General features: G+C 40.7%; 1 protein-coding gene across 21 annotated transcripts in view; it reads right to left on the reverse strand.

Annotated features, from left to right (window-relative positions):
- The window catches only part of PDE4DIP (phosphodiesterase 4D interacting protein), a 232836-nt gene that overhangs the window by 48966 nt on the left and 161524 nt on the right, over positions 1-22346 (reverse strand). For all 21 annotated transcript variants that reach the window (XM_028488945.2, XM_028488930.2, XM_028488937.2 and 18 more), the window contains 5 exons: positions 21952-22079; positions 11078-11166; positions 5647-5879; positions 2578-3013; positions 555-747 (listed from right to left, as the gene is read on the reverse strand). In XM_028488945.2, the coding sequence (XP_028344746.1) occupies positions 555-747; positions 2578-3013; positions 5647-5879; positions 11078-11166; positions 21952-22079 (1079 nt within the window). The remainder of the gene's footprint in view (positions 1-554; positions 748-2577; positions 3014-5646; positions 5880-11077; positions 11167-21951; positions 22080-22346) is intronic.

Raw genomic sequence — 22346 nt, forward strand, 5'->3', positions numbered from 1 at the left:
TATACATTTTTTTTTTTTTTTTTTTTTGCGGTACACGGGCCTCTCACTGTTGTGGCCTCTCCCGTTGCGGAGCACAGGCTCCGGACGTGCAGGCTCAGCGGCCATGGCTCACGGGCCCAGCCGCTCCGCAGCATGTGGGATCCTCCCGGACCGGGGCATGAACCCGTGTCCCCTGCATCGGCAGGTGGACCCTCAACCACTGCGCCACCAGGGAAGCTGGTATACTTTTTAAGAATCTGACGTGGTGCAAAGAGGAGCAGAAGAGAAGCAATTAACATACGTTGAGAGAGGTAAGGCAGTTTGTTGACTGTACCAGAAATCAGTAAATCTAGGTGTTAGTCCATTTCCTCCCTATACTGTCACTGCAAACTTGATTTATTCATTTACTCTTCTCTGCCATCTGCAAATTGAAGTTAAGTATCCACTTCCACAATCCTAGGGTCATGGTCAGGATTAAATTTGTTATGAGGTTGGCGAAGAAAAGTGAAGTCTGCAAAGCATGTAGCTTCTCAGGGAGAAGACAGACACTTTGGTGACGTGAACTTAAGACTTACTAAACATGACTCTGTATTTCTCCAGCTGGTTGGCCTGGGCAAAGACAGTGGCTTCTGATATCAGCAGCTTCTCCTGGAGATCTTGATAGTGTTGTCTGCACTGTGCCAACTGGGAGCGCAGGTGCTTGGTGGATCCTGGGAGGCTAAATTCTGACTGAGGTCCAGAGTTACGGGCCTGGGGCTGGTTGACCAGCTGTGAAAAGAGCCAGCACAGGGTCAGGGCAGCCTGAGCTCATCCCCCAGGCAGTGATGGCTGCTTCCCCTTGAGAACACTGTGGACTTTATTCATGTGTCTGTCACAGCACTCCTCATCCAATTTGGCAGTTACTTGCTTTCTGAAATGAGCCCCTGGAGAGCTGGGGTAATGTTTTATTCATCTCTGTATCTACAACACATAGCATGGTGCCAATTGAATCTACAAGGAGGAGCTCTCAGTAAATGTTTGTTCAATGATTGAAGAGAGAAGGGGTGGAAACCTCCACTCATCCCTCCCTGCCTTCCTGCCCAGTTGTCCTCTCAGAATCCTCTGCAGAAAGTAGAACACTCCCTAACATCATACACAAGAATAAACTCAGAATGGATTAAAGACCTAAATGTAAGACCAGACACTATGAAACTCTTAGAGGAAAACATAGGAAGAACACTCTTTGACATACATCACAGCAATATCTTTTTTGACCCACCTCCTAGAATAATGGAAATTAAAAAAAAATAAACAAATGGGACCTAATGAAACCTAAAAGCTTTTGCACGGCAAAGGAAACCATAAACAAGACGAAAAGACAACCCTCAGAATGGGAGAAAATATTTGCAAACGAATCAGTGGACAAAGGATTAATCTCCAAATATATACACAGCTCATGCAGCTCAATATCAAAAAACTAACAACCCAATCCAAAAATGGGCAGAAGACCTAAATAGACATTTCTTCAAAGAAGACATACAGATGGCCAAGAAGCAATTCAAAAAGAGTCATGTACCACAATGTTCATTGCAGCTCTATTTACAATAGCCAGGACATGGAAGCAACCTAAGTGTCCATTAACAGAAGAATGGATAAAGAAGATGTGGCACATATATACAATGGACTATTACTCAGCCATAAAAAGGAATGAAATTGGGTCATTTGTAGAGACGTGGATGGACCTAGACACTGTCATACAGAATGAAGTAAGTCAGAAAAATAAATATCATATATTAACGCATATATATGGAATCTAGAAAAAGGTACAGATGAACCGGTCTGCAAGGCAGAAATAGACATAGATGTAAGGAACAAATGTATGGACACAAATGGGGGAAAGGGGGAGGGTGGTGGGATGAACTGGGAGACTGGGATTGACATATATACACTAATATGTATAAAATAGATAGCTAATGAGAACCTGCTATATAGCACAGGGAACTCTACTTCATTTTGCTGTACAGTAGAAACTAACACAACATTGTAAAACAACTATACCCCAATTAAAAAAAAAAAAGAATCCTCTGTAGTCTCCGTTTTACTTAATCCTCAGCTCAGCTGCCTCCCCTTAGAGGATCCTGATAACTCCTTCTGAGGCTCAGGGACAGACACCTGTGATGAGCTGTGACGAAAATGGCAGTGATAAGGAAGAGATGTCATTACACACCACTTGTCTGGCTGCCTTAAAACCCCATGTATCCCTATATTGCATCCTATTGAAATGATCTGGTTTTGTGCCATCTTTTCCCACCATATTGAATACCTGAAGGACAGAGACAAAGCCTTATTGCCTGCTTCCAATGTCTAGTCTCTTATCTGGAAAATTAGGCACTCATATATTTATGGAAAATTAATTATTCATGTAATATTTATAAGATAATGTTGTAAAAAAACCTTTCTAAAGGTTGATGTGTGAGGAATATTATCACCACTACTTGTGGTGCAAAGGTGCCCTTCCCTTGGTACCTCCTGACCCACAGGGCAGAACTGTTTAAGGTAGAAACTGACATTTCCAACCCTTCTCCAAGGGTCTTTCATTCCATCTAATCCCACACTTACTTGGTGGGTATCCGCTGTGAAGGCAGTCCCAAGGTCAAGGCTCTGGGGTCTGGGGCAAGGCCTCATGGTCACACCTTCCTCTTCTTGGCATTGGTGCTTTCCAGAAGAGCAAACCAGCTCTGTGTTCATTCTGTCGATCTCCCTGGACAGGTGCCCAAGGAGCTCAGGATTAAGTTTACTATTCCCTTCCCTGGTGCTCAGCACCAGCTGTTCTTTGAGGAGGTTGATGATATTGTGGGCATTCTTCAGTTTTCCCTGGAGCTTTCTGAATTCAGCCTGAAGGCTATTCTCATTCAGACCCCCTTTGGCAACCACAGTCTCCACCATCACCTCGCCCTTCTCCTTGTCTTCCTCAATCTCCCATCCATCAGACATTGCTTCTCCCATCTGCTCTTTCAGCTCTGCGTTCTCAAGGCAAAGGCTCAGCATGGTGTTCCTACAGGAAACATACATAATCAGAGGGCAGGTCTGGTCTTGGCCTCAGTTCCTAATAGCCCCATTTACCCACACCTCAGGCCATCAGAGACTCAGAGACACCCCAGAGCATGAAGTGACCTCAGAGACCTACAACAACTCCCTTATTTTATACACGAGGAAACCAAGGCTCAGAAAGAGCAAGAGATTACCCGCACTCCCATAACTACTTGGTAGCAGCATCATCACTAAAAATCTAGGACTCAAGACACCCAGTCTAGTTGTCTTTACTCATGCTTGCAGCCTCATGTTCTAATTTTCAGTGGCCTCCAGAATAAACAAGGGTAACTACACTGTTAAGAAAAAAATAAAAAGGACATTGGGACAAATTTATTATTATGGATTCTACAGTTCTATTAATTATCATCAGTCACTTTTCAACTACTGGATGAGAAATTTGGACCTAGGAACACAGAAGAAATAAATAACACTAATCACAACTATAATCAAATGTACTTATGTTAATTATTTGCTTTACGTCTGGCTCTGGCTCCTGTGATAGGAGATCATCTTCATGAGAACAGAGATTCTGCGTGTCCTGTTCACCCTGTATCTCCAGAACCTCCACAGTGCCAGCTGCGCATAAAATATTCATATTTGTTGAGGAAATAAAATGGACTAAATAACTAATTTTCACCAAGACATTCTAGACGCAGCCTTTCCTCCCACCAAATATTTCACTAGGATTGGGTGGAAACAATAAAAAATATGGCTTTAAAAAGGCAATTTACTTAAAAAGGCATTTCACTTTACCTCTAACACTGACCTAGTGGAGTTATTGGATGCTTACATGAAATTACATAAGTGGTATGGCTGGCTCGGTGTCTGCAACAGAGAAGTCATTTAATCCTGCTCATACTAGCTGCAGACCCGAGGAATACTAACAACAGAATCCTAGGAGGTGTTTGTTTAAAAAGCTTTAGAGCTAAGGCCTACAAATCGACATTTTACTTAAGTTCCACAGGTGATTCTTAAGCACACTAAATTGAGAACTGCTGACCAGAAGAGGCAAAGGAAGTAATCATTCATAGCCTGAAGGACCAGCAGTTGGCTATGCCCCTAGACTGGGTTTCTCAGATTCTGAAGTTTTGGAATAGAGTAGAGCTTGTCTAGCATGAATCAAGGATGAAAATGCTTTAGGACACAGGAATCAGAGAGATCGTCTATGAGAGTTTCAATGGAGAAAAGTGGGACAGGTATTTTACCAAAACTGATGTGTAAAAGGGAAAGAAAGGGGCACACGTGTGGTATAAAGAAGAATATTTAATATTTAATATTATGTCATAACTTTATATTTGCTGTGTTCACAATACAAACTAACAACAGCAATGTTCAACAAAATCTCAAAAGAGGGACTACAAATTACATAGATTCTATCTTCTACAGTATCAGTGGTGCTTCAGGTTGGATGAAGAGTTCAATCAGTTTTAGGTTAGTAACTGAGGAAAAAGGAAAATAATTCATGAAGGTACTACATTTGGTTGGATTGTATATTCAACTGTAGGATCAAAAGAGACGTATTGTTCTCACCCATGACAGCACAACAAAGTTTACACATAACAAAGTTTAAGTCAAACTTAAGCTTTAACTTAAGTAGAATTTAAGAAAAGAAATATCATGATAATTCAGAGTAAAAGAACCAACATTAAGGATGATCACAAGAGTATTTCAAAAATTGTTTGACAAAGTATACAGTATAGAAGAAAAGGTTTATAATTTAATAATTGGGAGCCAGGGGTCTAGCCAGGGACTATTATACAACCTTGAGCAAGTTACCAGAACTTTTTAGGCCAGAGTTTCCTCAACTATGCTGGATGCCAAGGTCCTCTTCTGTACTAATATTATTCTATGATTCAGGGACATTTAAGTGGCACATAATAGGCAGGGAAACAATAGGGCATGAATTAGAAGTTGTACATCTGCACAGCTGTGTTCTAAACAGCAGGCATTATGATTATGACCCTCAGGGATGAATGAATAACTGGATTAGCCCTATGTTATCAGCATGTTCCTCAAGCATCTTTTGAAAAAAAAGCCATTAAAGACAGAGTGGTCAATCTAGCCAATGAATAAGCTACTTACCACTTTTGCAAAGTAAATAAAACAGCAGAGATTATTAAAATTGCTATTCTGTGATTTAAGGATTTGTGCTGCTGAGAGAGAGCTGAGTGGAGGTGGAAGGGCCTCTGTATAAATCCTCCTCCTCATGGACTATTCTGGTTCTGCATATAGCAGTGAAGCATCTTGGGTAGCAGAAGATTCCTTACATGTCACAGTCAATTCAAAAGAGCAATACGAGTTATACAACTAGGAGATTTCCACTCATGACAGTCATATGTATAGCTAATAATGGACATTATTATACTGAATTAAGACCAGATTTATTTGAATAGCTTGAATGGTAATTATTGATAATCCCCATTATCCAATATTATTAACTTTTCTAAGGATCAGTAGAACAATTAATGCACGGAGCATGGGATATGGACCAAGAAGCCTCATGGCAGCACAAATGCCTTGGCAGCAGCAAGGTGAGTCCCTTGGCTATGGTAGCCTCTCCATCAGTGGGCTCCCCTTCTCTGGTGCACATCCTACCTGATGTGGGCCACAGAGGAGAATCCTGCTTCCTCGATTTGAGCCTTTAGCTCCTTCAGTTCCCCCTCAGCTTTCCTCTTCTCCTCTAAAAGCTGGTGAATCTCAGCCCTCAGGTGGAGCATTTCCTCCTGAAGACCCCTGTTACTGTCCCCTCCTGTCGTGGACGGAGGGGCAAGAGATACGTTCTGGGTCTCCACAGCTGCCAGGCTTTTCTCCAAAGCTACCTTGATGAGCTGAAAGAAAATCATGGTTTAAAGAAGTTAGTGCATTGAAGAGGATCTATGAGGAACATCAGATCACAAAGGCAGCCTTCTAGGGGACCAAAACAGGCAGACCTAAAAGGAGCTCCCCCTCTAGGATTCCTCAGCCATAAGGGCCCTGGAGACTGGTTTGGGTGAGAGGACATACCACACAAGCAGGGTGAATTGTTGCTACGGGCAGAGGTGGGTGAGGAAAAAAACACAAGCACACAACAAATTTAAAACAAAAGCAAACAAATGAGGTTTAAACAGGACTGGAGAGTGTGGATGCTGTGATTCTTCTCTTTCTGAGGGGACAGAGAGTTCTCCAGGAGTCTTCTCACAGTCAGGAAGCTTCATCAGCTCAACACTTGAGTCCTTGACTGCAAAGATCATGGCTAAGATGCCAAAGCTCAAAGCCTGAGGCTGTACCTCAGACTCCAAAAAGGATGATTACGAGGAAGGATCTGGGCACTCAGGAATCAGGAGTCATAGTCAGAGAATTAGGGTATAGGCAGAGCTACAGTTAAGACAAAGCAACCTTAATTTCATTGGCAACAGGAGAATCACACTCTACAATTGCTGAGAAGTTAAAGTGAGGCCACCTGCCTAGCAACCAATTTCCCTTGTTGGTTATCACCCTATGCTGATGTTGCCAGCCAAACTCTCTCTACAAATCTAAGCACGTGAGAAGAAAACAAGCAGAAGCAATTTCCCATCACCTTTGTTTTTTGAGGATACTCTTGAAGTTACTCCTTAATGTTTCAACTAAAGCAGATTGTATAGTTTTTCCTCAGATAATATTTTAGGGCCTCCCTGATGGCACAGTGGTTAAGAATCCACCTGCGAATGCAGGGGACACGGGTTCAAGCCCTGGTCCAGGAAGATCCCACATGCCACGGAGCAACTAAGCCCATGTGCCACAACTACTGAGCCTGCATGCTACAACTACTGAAGCCTGCACACCTAGAGCCCACGCTCTGCAACAAGAGGAGCCACCGCAATGAGAAGCCCGTGCACAGCAATGAAGACCCAATGCAGCCAAAAATAAAGAAAATAAAAATAAATAAATAATTTTTAAAAATTAATTTTTTAACTTTTAAACTTTTTTATTGTTCATCTTTGGCTCCTGTCCAGCTTTTCCCATGCTTTTAAAAGCGTAGAAACCAAAACATGAGCATGATAATCTACTTAGTGTATGACTAATCATTTTAGTATGTGAATTTCTTGCCTGTCTGTCGAATATTAATCTTATATCCCAATGTCATATTGGCTTATTTTTCCTTTCAGTGGCAGCATTTTGGGGTTTTACTTAACTTCAGGTCAATTTTGACCTCCCAATTTTCCAACTCTCCCCACAGCTATTTCTGGGTGATATTGTTTTCTTTTATCTCTATAAATATAATGACTTGTACCTGTCACAAATTCATTCCGGCTATACAGAATCATTTCACAATCATCAAAGTCGTCAAAATATTTATGTGCATCTCCATAAATCATGTAGCGGCCACTTGATTAGGGATGATTTGTAGAATTAATTATGTGCTTTATTGCTTCATTTAGGTCACAAATATTGATATATTGGACAGAACAGGGCTCAGAGGAGCTTAAATGGATCAGTGATTAACAGCTGCTTGGCTTGGCACAAAGCCATTGACTGTTGCTCTGGACCTCGTAACAGCATGATAAAATCTAGGTTTCAGGTATGTCGTGGGGTTGATTCATATGGCACGTATGTGTAAAAGCATTTAGTAGCATAGCAGTTGAGGTTGTAAAGAGATGTGCGAGATACGCACCCACGTCAAAGAAGAAAGAGATGCCTCACACAGGTACTCATTTCCTAGGCATCCAATCCCACCTGGGGTTGTTAGCCTGAGATTTGAGAGGCTCCTGGGAATGTGTTTCTGTGGTTCTACTGCCAGGCTTAGTTGGACTGGTGGCCATCCCCGCATGTGCCACGAAGCACTTGGGTCAAAATAAAGGAAGGGGGACTGGATAAAACCACTTTTGAAAGTTTATGATCTCACCCTTCATTTAAATTATGTGACATTACCTTTCTAAATAAACTCTTTGCAACTAACTAAACAATGTCATCAGCATTGAATATGGACACATTTATTCTTTTCTAAACCTTAAGGGTTCCTTCTGCTTAAAAATGTCTAACTTTAATGATACCATCTATTTTTAAAGGGCCTTCCAGATGTATGTTATCTTCTATTGATTTAAATATACCTACTTTCTTTAAAAAGAAAAAATAAGACCCATGGAATGTTAATACCAGAAGGGACCTTAAGGTTCACCTGGTCCGATTTCTTACTTTTAACTGAGAAAACAGAGGTCTGATTTGTTCCCAGGCTAATTTGCCTTTTCATATTTCCATGTCCAAGGGAGTTTACTTTAGCTGCCTTGTCTGTAAAATTTAAATGGAAATGCATGAAAAGTGACTCAGTATCTAATCTTTTTATTATTTTTTTCTTTAACATCTATGGAAAGCTAGTATTTCTATTGTTTTTCCTGAAGTAAAACCCCAGGGCTTCCAGTGTATGTGGTGGTAGTATGAATCCTTTAGTTCTATTGTTAATTACATCTCTTATAGGTAATTGTTGCTGTTGTTGTTTTTCACATTTCCTAATTCATCTATTCTATTGCTTCCATGGCATAATACAACTTTTTTTGTGTGCTGGTTTTTCATTTGCCCCATGGAGATCAATGTGCAGATCTGATCTCTTATTTGAATAGAGTGGTTTTGTTTTAGCCCTATTCCTTCATACCTCCCACAGTGTAATTCATTTCTCAGACAGCATCAGGGTATTAAAAATGATCTTTTTTCAAGTTCATCACTGACTCTCCTTTGAGGTTTTGATTGTTGATAACTTTTCTCCATTGCAAAAATTCGAATGAAGAAAGGAAATGATTGATTACTCTAGTTTCTTTCACAGGAACTTCCTAGGTATTTGTTACAGAACTTACATTTGATTGGGAATGGAATTGTGTGAGAGGTGTCTGAGGACAATTACCATCATGGCCAGCCAGGCCTGGCACTTTCTGAGGAGGGTGAGTCCAAAAATAAAGATGAAGCAATCTGCTTTGGCCAAAAGTTGGTTCTTGCCTTAAAAGGCACACAAAGTTGGATGTGTTTGTTAGGGGAAGTGTGTGTATGCTTGAGGTGGGAAGGGAGCTTGGTGTTGAGAATAAGGTCTACCTCCCAAGGACACAACTAGGAGAAGCTCAGAGCTCAATCTTAAGGGACCAGTTCCAGGGAAACAAGCAAACACATTTTTGAGAATCTGGACACAAAACAGTTATGACAAAACAAGCTTTATTTAATTGGTAGCAGGAGAGTCACACCAACAAACCTCAGAAAAGTTGAAGTAAGTTTACAATGATTTCACACACCTCCTTCCCCAAAACTGGAGACTGATTTTCAAGGAAAGGGGATACAGAGAAAAACAGTGCTTACCCAAGATATTTTTCATCCAACAGGTAAATACTTGTCTAACTTATTAAGTATCTCCTATGCCAGGTGATAGGGAAGACATTGCAAGGGAAGTACAAATGCCCCAATGTAAAGGTTTATTCCAGGCTTGGACTGACCTCAAAATGTGGTCTGATCATTTTCTCCACGCTCGGCTATAGAAAAGAAGGTTGAGGAAGAAGTGACTTTACAAACCAGTTTGCCTATAACTGAGAAGCACAGTGAAGAACTCGTGCTATCAGGCATAGTTTGGACCACATCCGTCGGAATCTGGTTCTCTCCATATCTGTGTCTCCTGTTCACTTATTCTGAAGTTAACCCTGACCCAGAGTAGCAATAACCATCAGTGACCTGCTGACATCCCAATCTAGCTCTGTGTTAGAGTGGATATTTTCTCATCCTGCAGATCCCTCTCTCTCACCCAAGATCCTCAGTGAAATCAGGGAGAGGTAAGGGATCTGTCCAGAGGGGCAGTGGTGTACATAATTAAAGTTACAAGCACCGGTTAGGAGGACTCAGAAGAAGCTGTCCAAGCAAAAAGAGAAGTGGAGTTCATGCAGGAACGCAAGGGAGAAGTTAGTGTCAGGTGTGTCTAGAGCAGCAAAAAGGGAATCTTGGTAGAAGGTAAAGAAACTGTGCTGAGGATGTGAGGTATTCCAGACAACTGCTTGTGTCCTCAAGAGTCGAAGACTGTGCCAAATCCTGTGAGATTTGGGGACTGCTCACTTGGGTCTTTCTGTTGGTTTATTAGACGTCTCCTCTTTTTCTTATGCAGGAGATGAAGAGGCAGACCCAGAAAGCCTCATGTCCCCTATAGTTTCCCTAATAGCTCCACGGAGCCTATCGCTGGAAAAGCCCAGCTGCTTCTGCAGAAGGACAGATACCAATGATCCACTTTCCCCTTAAAAACTCAGAGAGTCGCAGGTCTAGTCCATCCAGGACATGTGATTGCTAAATGTCACTGGGCAAGGTGAAGACACACAGGAGTTCCAGTGGGTGCTATGGGATCACTATTGGTGACTTAATCTCTGAGGTCTAGGACATTCTGCTCTTGAGCTTGAGAAAATGCTGGTTACACCTTCACTGATGGTTGGTGGGAACAATGTTTTAGCCTTGGGTACCAGGTTCTGAGGTTTGACAGGGGCTTGCTCTTGAAGTGTCATCTGCTGGTCATTGACATGTCACAACCTGGGTAGATTGTCAGGTTGCCCAACAAGGTTCTCTTTTATATAGTGAGACTTCACTGAGAATGATCCCTGCTTTGGAAGCATTCCGATCCTCTTGGAGTTCCTCAGAAAACACTCTCCTGAAGCAGGTCCTAGGCCTGCCACCTCCCCAAGCAGCCCTTCGACGACTCCCTGTCTTCTGTGATGTGCTTCAGTTACAAAAGCCCAAGAGGGTAAGTGTTCAGGTTTTGTTGTAAGTAAAAATTCTTCTGAAGCTATAGCTATAGATGGTACATAGGAGCAAAGGAGGGTAGGAGGGGGCAAGAAGCAGGAGCACAAGATACAAGGAGTCAAAAGGGTGGATTGGAAAGAGAAATGGAGTGAGGATAGGGGTTGGCAAGGTGGCTGGGAGGGCGGGAAGAAGACTGGGAAGTGGTTTATCTAAAAAGATAGCTTCTCACTCCAGGCCCACAAGGGCTGCAGGAGACCACCAGTCCCCAAAGGGCTATGAGCTCTGCACCCTGGGGCCCCAGGACCTGACTTGGACTTACTTGCTGGTGGCTATTGTGTGCAGCCTCCTCCTCAATACTGTCAGTGAACTCCGTGCTCGCATCCTCTGTGTCGTCCCCTGCAGCTGCACCTAGAAGTAGGTCCAGAAGAGACAGGTGACTCCCTTCACACGTGCCTTCCAGACAGCAGCTAAAATTACACTCTTTTTTCCATCTGCCTCTGACTTCTTCCCTTCCCCACATGGATGGCCCCCTAGCCAGCAGGGTTGACAGGGAAAGCAGCACCAAGGTACCAACTCTGTAGAAAAGCTTTTTCACCATATCACTGATACTTTCTTGCTAACACTCAAGCTTAAACCTCAGAACATAAGCTGGCTTGACTGCACAGACCTGTACCTAAGAAGCAGACTGTTAGACAGAGTGGTTATCCTTCCTCACTTATTTCCAGAAAGCCAGAATTATTCCCCTCCAGCCACTGACTGTCTATGTAATAACTTTCCCTATTGTGACACGGGCCCATTGTGACAACTTTTTCCCACCATCGAGTGCTGAGAGGGTCCCTGATTTCCTTGGGATTAGGGCAGCCCAGCTCCTCTCACACTTTTCCATTGCTGGGATCAGTCATGAGTGGGGTGATAATCTAGCTGAGGAACCCTCCTCTAAGGGTCCTGTGTCCTACAGAAGCTCAGGTCTAGTCCAGCACCGTGGCAGAGAACGGTTCAGCTGTTTCCTAACCCCTTCCTCTAACCTCCCCTCCTCCCACCTCCCTCAAACTCTTGTCCAATGCCAACATCCTGTGCCTGAAGGGTTTCCTGCACTGCTTTGTCCAAATGGAATTTAATCCATTCTTCCATTCCCCAAAGATGAACACAGTCACCCTGGGGTGCAAACATCTATGCCCTGCACTAAGGGACAAGTAGTTGCAGTTCATGGTCCAGGTAAAGGTCTAGGGCAGTGCTGACCAATAGAACTTTCTGCGATTTTATGCCTCTGCTGTTGAATTCAGTAGGCACTAGTCACATGTGGCTACTGAGCACTTGAAATGTGGCTAGCATGATTGAGGAAATGATTTTTAAATTTAATTTAAATTAATTTAAATTTAATTCAAATAGCCACACATGGCTGCTGGCTACCATATCAGACAGCACAAATCTAGGGCATTTCTTCTTCTCCACATCTGTTAAAATAAGACCATTCATCAAATTCTAGATTGAGACCTGTGGCCCACGTTACTGATTTCTTCTGAAAGTGTAGGAATTTATAGTGGTTAATTCATTTGGAAACCAAAGAAAATCTACCGTGACACTCCCCGAACCTGCCCAAGTTAGAGAACTTTGAGATCTAGTTCTGACCCTGGCCTCAGCAACCAACCTGTTAAAACTCCTCTTATGACCGCTGGGAAATCTGGGCCTCAAAGAGATTAGGTGGCTTGACCTAGGTTACGTAGCGAGTTCTGGGTAAGAGCTGTGCCGAGATGGCAAGTCTCTGGGCTTTCAGGCAGAGGCAACTCACTGTTCCCTCTGGTGACAAATCAGATCTTTGTCTATTCCTCCAAGAGCAAAGAACCTGCTCCTGAGCTCAGACATCTGTGAATGAAAGGCTCTGCATGAATAATGAGCATTCACTACCCTCAACAGGTAAGGTGAACAGGGCCAGTTCACACTTACATTCCATCTCGTGGCATGTGCAAGTTTATGCCAGGGATTTGCAATGGCCCAGGCCAATCTCATTAAAGTCCTAACAGCTTAATCTTTTGACTTATTCCCTGATCTTTACTGTGAATGTTCTGTTAACTTTGGACTAAGGCAGTACCCTATTCAATAAAGCCCTACTCACAAGGAGGCACCTTTACCATTCAGCATCTTTAGAGATACTTGGCAGGCTGTGTACAGTAGGGATTTCCAATACTTACTTTTTCAAACCAGCCCTAGAACCATCTTATTCAGAACACTGGTTGTGTAGAGGTGAATGCACACACTTCCTAAGCTGTGGCTGCTTTGGAAACTCACTGAACCCAGGATGCTAATTCACGTGAGGACATCCCTATCATATTATGCTCATTTGGGAAAATCTTTCCCTGTACAGCAATAGAGATCAGAACGTTTTTCTTTCCCTGCAAAGAAAATGAATTGTCCCACTCGGTGATAAATTAAGAAAACACACTTTTCACATTGTTTCCCTTCTGAGTGTTGGACTAGAGAATGATCCTGTGGTTGAAGAAAGTTCAGCTCTATGAGGTCAGGATCCTCACCCCCATACCACTCTGGGCCCACACCCCATGATGATTCCTGTACTAGGTTCCAGAAGTAAGGTAAGTGGGGATTAGAAAGAGTGATTGTCACTGGCCTTGAAGGCTTTTGTCTAACCCTTTCTGCCCTCCACTTACCTTTGTCAACCTTTCTGATGCCACATCTCCATCTCTACATAATGTTCTCTCTTTAATTCACTCTGGGGCAGGATACCATGATTTTGTCTTCATCAGGAGTTAAGTGGAGACAAAGCAAAAATGCCCATTTCATCCTGACATTCTACTACTAGGGGTTTTATTTTCCTTATTCATTTTTTCATCTAGCTTAGTCTGCCATACTTTCTTCAGGACAGCTTTAAGGGTTGCTCAGCCTTTTACCAATTTGAATTAGAATGCTAAAGCCTTTTTTGTGTGTTTGTTTGAGGGGTAAAGTTAAAAAAAAATTATAGAAAACATTGGAATAAGTTATCCCACACAAGGTTCTATCTATAAGTTTATATTAGCCATTCCTCTTTCTGTTTTTACCATTTCTGGTTTTTAAAAAAATGACAATAAAGGACTTCTCTTTTGTGGAGGATACCCTTTTCTATGCTTTCACAAAGCAACAAAACACTGTCTTCAGAACTAAGCTGGAATAGTACTTTAAATTTCTAATTTAAAGGTACTATATATTGATGAAGTGAGTGCTTATGTTTGATAAATAAATAAAATGGTCTGCCACCTTTAGAATTTCTGAAAGCTAAGAATCTGTTCATTCAAATTTAACTTGCTTCTCCAGGTTTTATCTCCAGGATTAAGTTTTACATGTTAGACTGGAAATTTTATTAAAACCTTTTATTTGAGGCTTCGATGGTAGTTTCTCAAGTTGTGGTTCTTCCAAGTTTCTAGGCTCTGAACCACACATAAGGGAGGTGGTACCAAAACTTCCCTTTCTTAGATTTAGAAAATTATTTTCTACCAACTACCTGACTCTATAATGTGTATAGAAATAAACTTCTATAATACTATAAAATCCCTGGGCAAAAATTTAAGTGGTATGCAAAACTAAGGTCTTTTTTTTCATCATTGAGGCAAAAATTCATACTTCTGTGGTTTTTTTTTTTTTTTTTTTTTTTTGTGGTACGCAGGCCTCTCACTGTTGTGGCCTCTCCTCTCCCGTTGCGGAGCACAGGCTCCGGACGCACAGGCTCAGCGGCCATGGCTCACAGGCCCAACTGCTCTGCGGCATGTGGGATCCTCCCGGACTGGGGCACGAACCCGCGTCCCCTGCATCGGCAGGCGGACTCTCAACCACTGCGCCACCAGGGAAGCCCTTCTGTGCTTTTTAAATTGAGGATGGCATAATTATTGAGAACATGGACTCTGGAGCCAGATTGTCTAGGTTAGATTTCTGCTCCTGTCATTAGATACATGACTTTAGACAAATCACCACCTTTCTGTAACTCAGTTCCATCACTTATTAATTAGGGTTAATAGTAATATCCACTCCATACACCTGTCAACTTTCAAGGGTTTGGTGCTTTTGAAGGGCTTAGAATAGTGGTTGGCATATACTGTGTACTCAGTATATTGCATTATTATTATTGTTTTAAATTATTGTTGGTAAACCGGTCTATGGGCTGAAAAGTTGAGGGTAGAAAAAGACCGTAGAACCTAAAAGTACTCAGCAGAAGAAAATTCTATACCTAATGTTTTTACCGGATGATCTTGATTGAGTCTATCTGTACTTCTTCACTGCTGAATATGTTTCCCCAACAGGAGGTTTGAAGTAACACTCTTATGTTCTCCCTACTTTGCAGGACAGTTGAAAAAACACAGATCTATCAGTAGATTAAGATGAACTCTTCTGAATAGGTTTTACAAATAGGATTCATCATCATTAAATAATAACTGCCTTAAAACTCCATCATGCACAAATAAGCCTTGAGGGAAAGTCATGAAGTGTTATTTTAATTCTTCAGTAATGAGTCCCAACTGGGCTGCAACAAGACCATATTCTCCAAATTCTACTCTACCATCATTATTGTTTCCTTTTTAAGCCATTTATATGCAACCAACAGAAAAGGAGTAATATTTTCCCATAAAGTTACTCAGAACATAGGAGTCCTATGTGACTAATTTTGAAAGGGGATTCAAAGAGCTAAACTTTACAGCACGAACAAGTTTGCAGTGACAAGCGCCCAGCTGTTTTTCCCTCAGTGCCAGGCTCTTATGTCCTCTGGGCTCACCTCACTTTCACTCCTAGGCACTCTGCCATGTGCTCATTACAAGAACTCTCACCTGTTCATGTCATGAACCAACTATTGATGACTTAAATATTATGATGCTACATGAGAGGATCAAAGAAAAAAGGTCTCCTATCAAACTGCAGTATTACCTGCATCCATTCCCTTCTGGACCATAAGAAAATTTTAAGATTTCATATAATCTTCCATAAGCTTCTGCCAAGAAATAAAATTCTTTAACTAGACAGATTCTGATATTGGAACTGAAGTAACTAGAAATCTGTTGTCTGCAGTCAAGCCCCTTCATGGTATATCTTTGTCTTTAAATTGCAACATCTCTTAGGTACACTTCCAGCTTACAAGCTTACAATTCAGAAGGCAACTGTTTTCAGTGACTTAAAAGTCTGTAATGTCAAGGAATTCTTTCTGCTTATGATATCTTTTTTCCTCAAAGAACACAAGAAGCAGGCCTTCCCAGGAATATACACAGGGACAGCACCACCCACCAAAACAATGGACTCCTCAAATTTTCACGCCACTTTCTACTACTCTCCTTCAGCAAGGAGAGCAAGAAATGTTTTTTTAAGGTAAAGTAGTCCATTTCACATTTCTGGGGGAAGTATAACGCTGTTTCTTTAGTCTCACTTCCTTGAGAGTAGAAAAATTCAGGTTTCTTCCTCATACTTTCTTTAGTTAAATTTCCTGAGCCTTATTTGACTTGGAATTTTAGTACAATAATCAATAGACTGATTCTCCTATAAGGGAAAAAAAAAGATATGAGCTTTCTCTACTTTTCTCATAAATCTTTTAAAAATGAAACCAAATAGTTACTGTTTGGCCTTTGATACTTTTATTGGATCAGTGACAATGTTGTGTCCCAACTAAAGTAGCTGAAATTCTAACACTTATATATAAAAAAGTACACGCTCCATTTCAGCACAAATGTTAACACAATTTAACACAACACAGTGCCATGAAGAAATGAAAATTTACAGCTTGTTTTGGTGGGGAAATAGTCCTAGAAATAATCTAGCACCACGTTACTGGATTATTTAACACGTCGCTTCCTTTATCATTTAAATTGTTATGAATCACTCTTTTTCTCAACAGCCCTAAGACCAAAACTTTAAGTGGTAAAAGTAAACCTGCTTTTATTATCAAACTGATAGTACTTCATGGAAACAGACAGAAATTCATGGTTTATAAAACATACTTGTATATACACATGCCTCTAAAGTTCACAGATTGAGAGACAGGTTGGTATTTCAGAGCAGTGATTTTGATAATTGCAAAAGGAAGCACTGTATACTCATGTTATATACCAAAAACAAACCTACATGCATTTCCTAGACAATCATGAGTTCTCAAAGGGAACAAGGAAGTCCATTTGGTTCATGTACTTAATTAACAACCCTACTCTTCATATTAATTTAGATCAAACATTTTCTGATGTTGATGAACTTTCTATTTTATCCTTCCAGCTTTAGCAAGAAGAAAACAGTATGATAAAGATTTTTATTTCTGGAATTTGACTTTAAACAACAAAAAGGGAAAGTAATGCAAAAAGAATTAGTATGTCACTTTATAAGTTTAATTATTCTTATTTGAAACCTGATAAAATTAGTATTGTCAGCTCTACAGTTTTGTTTGTTTGCTTGTTTGTTTTGATACGCGGGCCTCTCGCTGCTGTAGCCTCTCCCATTGCGGAGCACAGGCTCCGGACGCGCAGGCTCAGAGGCCATGGCTCACGGGCCTAGCCACTCGGCGGCATGTGGGATCTTCCCGGACCGGGGCACGAACCTGCGTCCCCTACATCGGCAGGCGGATTCTCAACCACTGCGCTACCAGGGAAGCCCCAGCTCTACGGTTTTATGTATCCCTTCCACTTCCCATCCTTTGTTGGAAGCAAATTATAAATTTGCTTTATTTGGGAAATTCATCCTGGCTCAGTGATTACATAGAAAGAAGTTGCGGCATGTGGGATCTTCCCGGACCGGGGCACGAACCTGCGTCCCCTACATCGGCAGGCGGATTCTCAACCACTGCGCTACCAGGGAAGCCCCAGCTCTACGGTTTTATGTATCCCTTCCACTTCCCATCCTTTGTTGGAAGCAAATTATAAATTTGCTTTATTTGGGAAATTCATCCTGGCTCAGTGATTACATAGAAAGAAGTTGAGAACTTACCTTCTGTCAATACTCAAACTACTTAAAAGCAACATGGTAGTCTTTCAATCATAATAAAGAAGGCTTAAAAAAGTTATTGCTCCAAAAGTCTAGTGGGAGGGTGGCTTAAATCCATAGTCGAAAAAGCATTAAGATGCAGAAACTATTACCCCACAGAATCACTCTGATGTACTGTCCCACTGACTTATTCCTTCTGTTTTTTAATTGGGTTGTCTTATATGCGCTCCATATTCCCAGCTATTCTTTCTACAGTACAAATGGTTCTATACTACCAAAGGGAGAAGAAAAGCTCTCTGAGCTCTGCCCCAAAGAGAAATGAGAAAATACTCTATATGATTGTATCTCACAGGATGTTAGTATCTGAAAAAGAAAGCTAACTTCATTTATCCCACCTCTAGTGCCATTTCTATAAGGCAGGATGGAAAATGGACTTTAAAAGCGTGTGGGTCACTGTATTCCTTCCCGACTCCCTAGGAAGTTTGTCATATATCCCTGCACACTGCCTGCAGGCCTCTAGAATTACTACTGAGACCCTAGTTGAAGAGGCAACTTGAGTTTTTCAGGGACATGAAGAGTCTGTGACTTTTTCAAATAAAAAGACCAAGAAACCAGAAAACAGTAACTTTATCCTAACAACAGGAACTAGAGTTTTCCAGTACTAGCTCAAGGAAAGCAAAGGTATTAAATTATAGTTTCCTTAGGGCTTACAGTCCAAAGGGAAGTGACGTTAGGTAGGTCAGTCAACCTTTATTCCTCAATGAAAGGAGCAATTTTGGGTGTAATCTGATCTATTCCTTCTTTCCCTAATCAGAAGACTCTAGATCCAACTAGAAGACTGAAGCAGAGAGAACTGAAATCAATTTTCTTGAACTGTTTTGAAGCTATGAACCAAACGTCTCAACCAGATACTGAATTAGAAGCATAAGTAAGCATAAAAGTGATAGGTCTTTTATATATATATGCCATTTATGTATAAACTGTGCAAGTAGAATAAACGAAAGAACCTCCTAAGAAAACTCGTGGCTTGGATCTAATATCCTATCCAGGTCAAGATTTTCTTGATTTTTAACAGATCTCTCACTATACCTAATGACAAAGACAAATCTTTTAAAAATATGAAGGAGGAAGTGGAGGAACCAAAAATATTGCTACCATCCACAACTGAATGAAGAGAGGTGGGTGTGGGAGAGGGTTGGGTCAGGGGGGATAAGGATAGAAGTACACCCCATCAAAGTAAAAGGTTGACAATGTTAAAATAGTCCCATCAGGACTTTTCAGAAAAAGTTATAACTTGGCTAAATAGCTAAAAAGAGAACACCAGAAAAATGTAGATTTATACTAGGCACTAACAATCACCAGACTTCAATGATATAGTTTAAACCTGTAATAGAAAAGAGTTTAGGGGAAATAACTGTCAAAAGGACTCCATTTCACTCATTAAATAAATCTTCTTGGAGGTCCTTTTCAACTCTCTAGCTCTAAAAACTATAGACTTCAACTACCCTGACCTCTTACAACCATTACAACCAAAAAGGAAATGTGAGAAAGACCAAATCCATCAATATGCATTTTTCTCAATTTAAGTTCTATGCTTCCAATTAAGCATAGCCTGAGTGAGAATTTCATTTTCTTTCACGCTTTTTATTCAAGCACAAGGTTCTATAAGCACACAATGCTTTACCTAAAATTATTGTAAGGTTGAAAAATGCCTGGCAAAAGTAGAATAATTCAGTAAGAGAAAATGTCTGTGCCCCTGAAGAGAGAATGGAATCATATTATAGCATGCTAAATATGATTATATGAATGATGTGGCCAAAGCATCATCTATCTGTGGGATACAGAACAAAATTCATTAGAATCATGTTCTCTAATAAGATGCCAAATTACCACACAAAATTGTTAGACCAGCAAGCTCTCTCCAGTTAGCACTGTTTGAAAGGCTCATTCCAGCTATACAGACCAGAAAGTCAGTACCAGATTTTAGTCACATCTACGTTATCAAGACCAAACTTTTAATTTCTCTTGTGCCACTAAATCACCTAATTTTCTAAAATGTTTCCCAAGGACCAATATCAAAGGTAAGTAGCTATAGCACAAGTTACTCTATCTTTTCAAGATCCAAATCAGGACTAGAATTCACTTACTTTCTCCCCCAATCTACGTATTTTGTTCATTGTTCAGTAGGAAGTTGAGTTTCTCATTATTCACCCCACTACCTTAATATTTCTAACACTTAGCAACTGTTCAAGATAACAAGGGAAATTCCTATTCTCATTGGAAAATGACAGAAACAGAAGTAGTAGTTTACATAAATTACTGTAATCACTATGAGCCATTAGAACCCAAATATCACCAATGGTTGAATCTTAATAGGAAACTTAGAAAGTGTCATTGGTCTATTAGTAAAAATAAGGAAAGGCATTTCTTAAATGCCTTGTAATCATATGACAGGCTAGTCTTTGGTGGGGTGAGATTTCTACAGCTCGATTACCCTCCTCTTTACTTCTACAATGTTACAGACCTTTGTGCAGGAAAGGGTCACTAAACATTGGAAGACTAAGAAAAAATGGATGATTTTGCTTATACTTCCAATCTCCTTTCTTAAATGACCCCTGTACCACCCAAATCCTATTAAAACTGAAAAGCTTTCCATTAAGAGGAAAGCTTATGGCTACCAATCTTTTACAAACTATCAATACTTAATCAGAGAATTCCATGGTGTTTCTCCAGTAGAATATTTTCTTCCCTGTCCATTTTAGAGTGACAGATGCTCTATCTGTTACAGGCGTGGCTAAGGTTACAGAAACTTGGACAGAATTTATAAGGTAAGCAAGCCATGTCAACACATGAACGTGAAAGAAATAAAAGTGTCATGTGAAAAATGGAGGGAAAAAAGAAAAACCATTGTGCTCTACCTCATTTAGAAAGGGTACTCGGTCACATTTATGGGGCTAAAGAGCCTCAATCCCTATTCACCAAATTCCATGTTTAAGAACTGAAACCTCAGTTTCTAATCTAGGAAGTTAATTCCAGCAGGAATAACAAACCTCATGGGTTAGCAAGGCTCCAAATTAACCTTGGTTACTTTTTATACTCTTGACATTTAAGATACCAGAAGTATAATCTCAAGGGCCCCCTTCCTTACATCTGTCATGTTGAAATAAGAAAGCATTGAGACAATGACCAAAACCTAGAAAGATCTGCGACATTTCTTTCTAAACTATTCAAACACATCAAAGCCAGAAGCCTATTATTTATTGTAATATGGAGAAATGCAAAAGCACTAAAAAGTAAAAAATACAGGACTCCATCTAGTGCCATTACCAAATGAAAAAAATACAAGAAATATTTTCTTCTAGTCATGAGTTATTTGGTGAAATACTGAATTTAAAGGGGGACATTATGTTTGAAATTATCTTTTTATATAGAGAATTCTGACTCTGGAAGACCTGGGAGCTTTCTTAAAGTTGTGTTCTGACTAAATACTATACCCTTAGTTTAAAGAAAAAATTTTAATGGAATTTAATCTGCACCTAATCTAATTTCGCTGTCATTCAATAATCAACTCTGAAACAATATTAGAGGTAAAGGTTTACTATAAACACTTTAACAGTCTTGCCTCTGCTCTTTAACTTTGCCTTCCGAATACTTTCAGTCTACTATTGCAAGACTTGGCTTTGGTTACCTTCTGATAAGGATTATACCACTTTTGCAAAGTCATTCTTATAGACTCTCAATCTCTTCTCTCTCTCTTATCTTGAAACTTCTATTTGATTAAAAAATTGCTCTCACTCAAAGAGCAGGAGTTGATTGAATGGCAAAAATAATACACACGCATGCATTTATGACATGATATGGAACATATGAAATGGATTGTGAAAGTGGGGGAGGAATAAACTTTATTGGCCCATAGAAGGGATGAGGGAAAAGAAGGAAGGGCTGGGGAAAAGAATTAAAACAGGTGGGAAAACTAAAATGGAATGATTTATAGTGCGCAAATATACTTTGTAACCTCCACGATTCAACTTAGAGACAGCTATGTACAGTGAAATACAGGTAGACTAAAGTGAGTTTCACTTTGTAGTTGATGCTACTTGTACCAGTTCTATCATTAGTAAGTCACTGTTTAATTCTGCCAAAGTCAGACAAGGCTCTCTGGTTAGTGCAAACAAGGGTCTCCATCCCGGGCTGCAGTCTGACCCGCCAGTGCTCAGAAGGCATGCTCGTGACGAACTCGCACACTTTCCAGTTCCCCACCTCCAATGGCGGCCAGGGTCTCCAGCCTGCTTAAGCGCTCCAGGCTTCTTCCAAGAACTTCTTCTAGCCGACTGCGTATCACCTGGGCCCCTTCTAGTTCCACCTGCAGAGTTCGGTCTCTCTCAGAGCTGATTAAACATGCCATACATGGAAGGAAAATGGATTAGCCATCAATGTAATGAGTCCATAGATGCTTCCAAAGAGCCATCAGTGCCACTCTGAGCCATGAGACTTTTGGAGTAATTGCTCTCTAGGACACAGTAAATGAATGTGGTCTTTGTTGTGGCCCTTATGTTCAATGCTGGTAGATTAGCAAGGCCTGCTTTCTGTAAAGTTTGTCCCTTTATCCTAGATTCTGGGCCAATTTGACATAAAATTATAGTTCCTAATATTTA

This window comes from Physeter macrocephalus, chromosome 4 (assembly GCF_002837175.3).
Source record: "Physeter macrocephalus isolate SW-GA chromosome 4, ASM283717v5, whole genome shotgun sequence".
Taxonomy (NCBI): domain Eukaryota; kingdom Metazoa; phylum Chordata; class Mammalia; order Artiodactyla; family Physeteridae; genus Physeter; species Physeter macrocephalus.